Raw genomic sequence first — 1,770 nt, 5'->3', positions numbered from 1 at the left:
GCCGGTGAGACCAGGTCTAGACGAGGTGCCCACGAGGGGTTTATGCTGGGGTGCATCCTTGGTGAGGGCCCAGGTGTGTCTGGCCCACCACAGAGGAGGGATGCGGCCCCAGGGCAGAGGAGAGCCCACTGGAGTCTGTCCCTGCTAAGGTGCATCTGAGTGGGGATAAGGGCAGCTGGAACTGTGCAGGGATTGGCTGAGGGAGAGTGAGCTCCTTCAGGGAGAATGAGGCCGGGCGGAGGCTCCAGGAGGGTTCCTGCCAAGTCAGGAAGTGCTGGAAGGAGGATGTGTGGAGGAGGGCACAGCCGGCAGGGGGGTGGGGAGGACGACTCCTCTGAAGAGCCTGGACCTGCTTGCCCTACCCCCACCCACCCTCAAGCACCCAGACTCCTACTGCAGAGGTGCTCGTGGTGGGACCTCAGCTCTGCTGCAGTGTCTCTTAGGCCCTATTTGCGGGATATTCCTGGGGGTCCCTGTAGGGGTCTGTGTTCACTAGAGTCCCAAGAAAATGTCTGCAGTTGTAAGCGCCCGTCCCAGGAGACCTTTGGGTATGCATGATGATTCAATGGGCGGAACCCAGGAGGTGTGGGAATAGTGCAGGTGTCCCAGGGCGGAGCGTGTGGCTCCCTCAGCATCTACAGCCCAGCATCCCCCATGCAGCGTGTGGAGTGGAGATCCCAACACCCCGATTCCCAGAGGCGGCAGCCACATCTCGGTCCCTGCCCACCCCTCCCGAGGCACAGTCTCAGGACCCAACCTGGCCCCAGCATGACCCCCAACCACCCCAGACCCTTGTCCTCTAACCTCCCTCTCCTCTGCCCGCAGGGAGCCGGCTGCTGGCATGGGTGCTGTGGCTACAGGCCTGGCGGGTGGCGGCCCCATGCCCAGGTGCCTGTGTGTGCTACAATGAGCCCAAGGTGACAACGAGCTGCCCCCAGCAGGGCCTGCAGGCTGTGCCTGCGGGCATCCCGGCCGCCAGCCAGCGCGTCTTCCTGCACGGCAACCGCATCTCGCAGGTGCCAGCTGCCGGCTTCCGCGCCTGCCGCAACCTCACCATCCTGTGGCTGCACTCGAATGCACTGGCCCGCATTGATGCAGCCGCCTTCACGGGCCTGGCCCTGCTAGAGCAGCTGGACCTCAGCGACAACGCGCAGCTCCGGGCAGTGGACCCTGCTACTTTCCATGGCCTGGGCCGCCTGCACACCTTGCACCTGGACCGCTGCGGCCTGCAAGAGCTGGGCCCAGGCCTGTTCCGCGGCCTGGCTGCCCTGCAGTACCTCTACCTACAGGACAATGCACTGCAGGCACTGCCCGACGACGCCTTCCGTGACCTGGGCAACCTCACACACCTCTTCCTGCACGGCAACCGAATCCCCAGCGTGCCCGAGCGCGCCTTCCGCGGCCTGCACAGCCTCGACCGCCTCCTGCTGCACCAGAACCGTGTGGCTCGCATACACTCGCACGCCTTCCGCGACCTGGGGCGCCTCATGACGCTCTACCTGTTTGCCAACAACCTCTCGGCACTGCCTGCAGAGGCCCTGGTGCCCCTGCGTGCCCTGCAGTACCTGCGGCTCAACGACAACCCCTGGGTGTGCGACTGCCGGGCACGCCCACTCTGGACCTGGCTGCAGAAGTTCCGTGGCTCCTCCTCTGAAGTGCCCTGCAGCATGCCTCTGCACCTGGCTGGCCGGGACCTGAAGCGCCTGGCTGCCGGTGACCTGGAGGGCTGCGCTGTGGCTGCCGGGCCCTACCATCCCATCTGGACCAGCG

The 1,770-nt window shown here is 65.5% G+C and overlaps 1 protein-coding gene across 1 annotated transcript in view; it reads left to right on the top strand.

Moving 5' to 3' along the window:
- Window positions 1-806: 806 nt before the first annotated feature.
- Window positions 807-1,770, top strand: part of RTN4R (reticulon 4 receptor) — a gene marked incomplete at its 5' end in the record, with an annotated part of 1,623 nt that continues 659 nt past the window's right edge. The window contains 2 exon segments of the mRNA XM_008059711.2: window positions 807-1,767; window position 1,770. The exon segment at window position 1,770 is cut by the window's right edge and continues 659 nt beyond it. Coding sequence (XP_008057902.2) covers window positions 807-1,767; window position 1,770 — 962 coding nt within the window.

The sequence above is a fragment of the Carlito syrichta genome, unplaced genomic scaffold (genome assembly GCF_000164805.1).
Source record: "Carlito syrichta isolate Samal-C Ts95f unplaced genomic scaffold, Tarsius_syrichta-2.0.1 Scaffold304335, whole genome shotgun sequence".
Classification (NCBI taxonomy): Eukaryota; Metazoa; Chordata; class Mammalia; order Primates; family Tarsiidae; genus Carlito; species Carlito syrichta.
The sequence above is the reverse complement of the archived record's forward strand: the minus strand, read 5'-3'. Positions and strand labels throughout refer to the sequence as shown.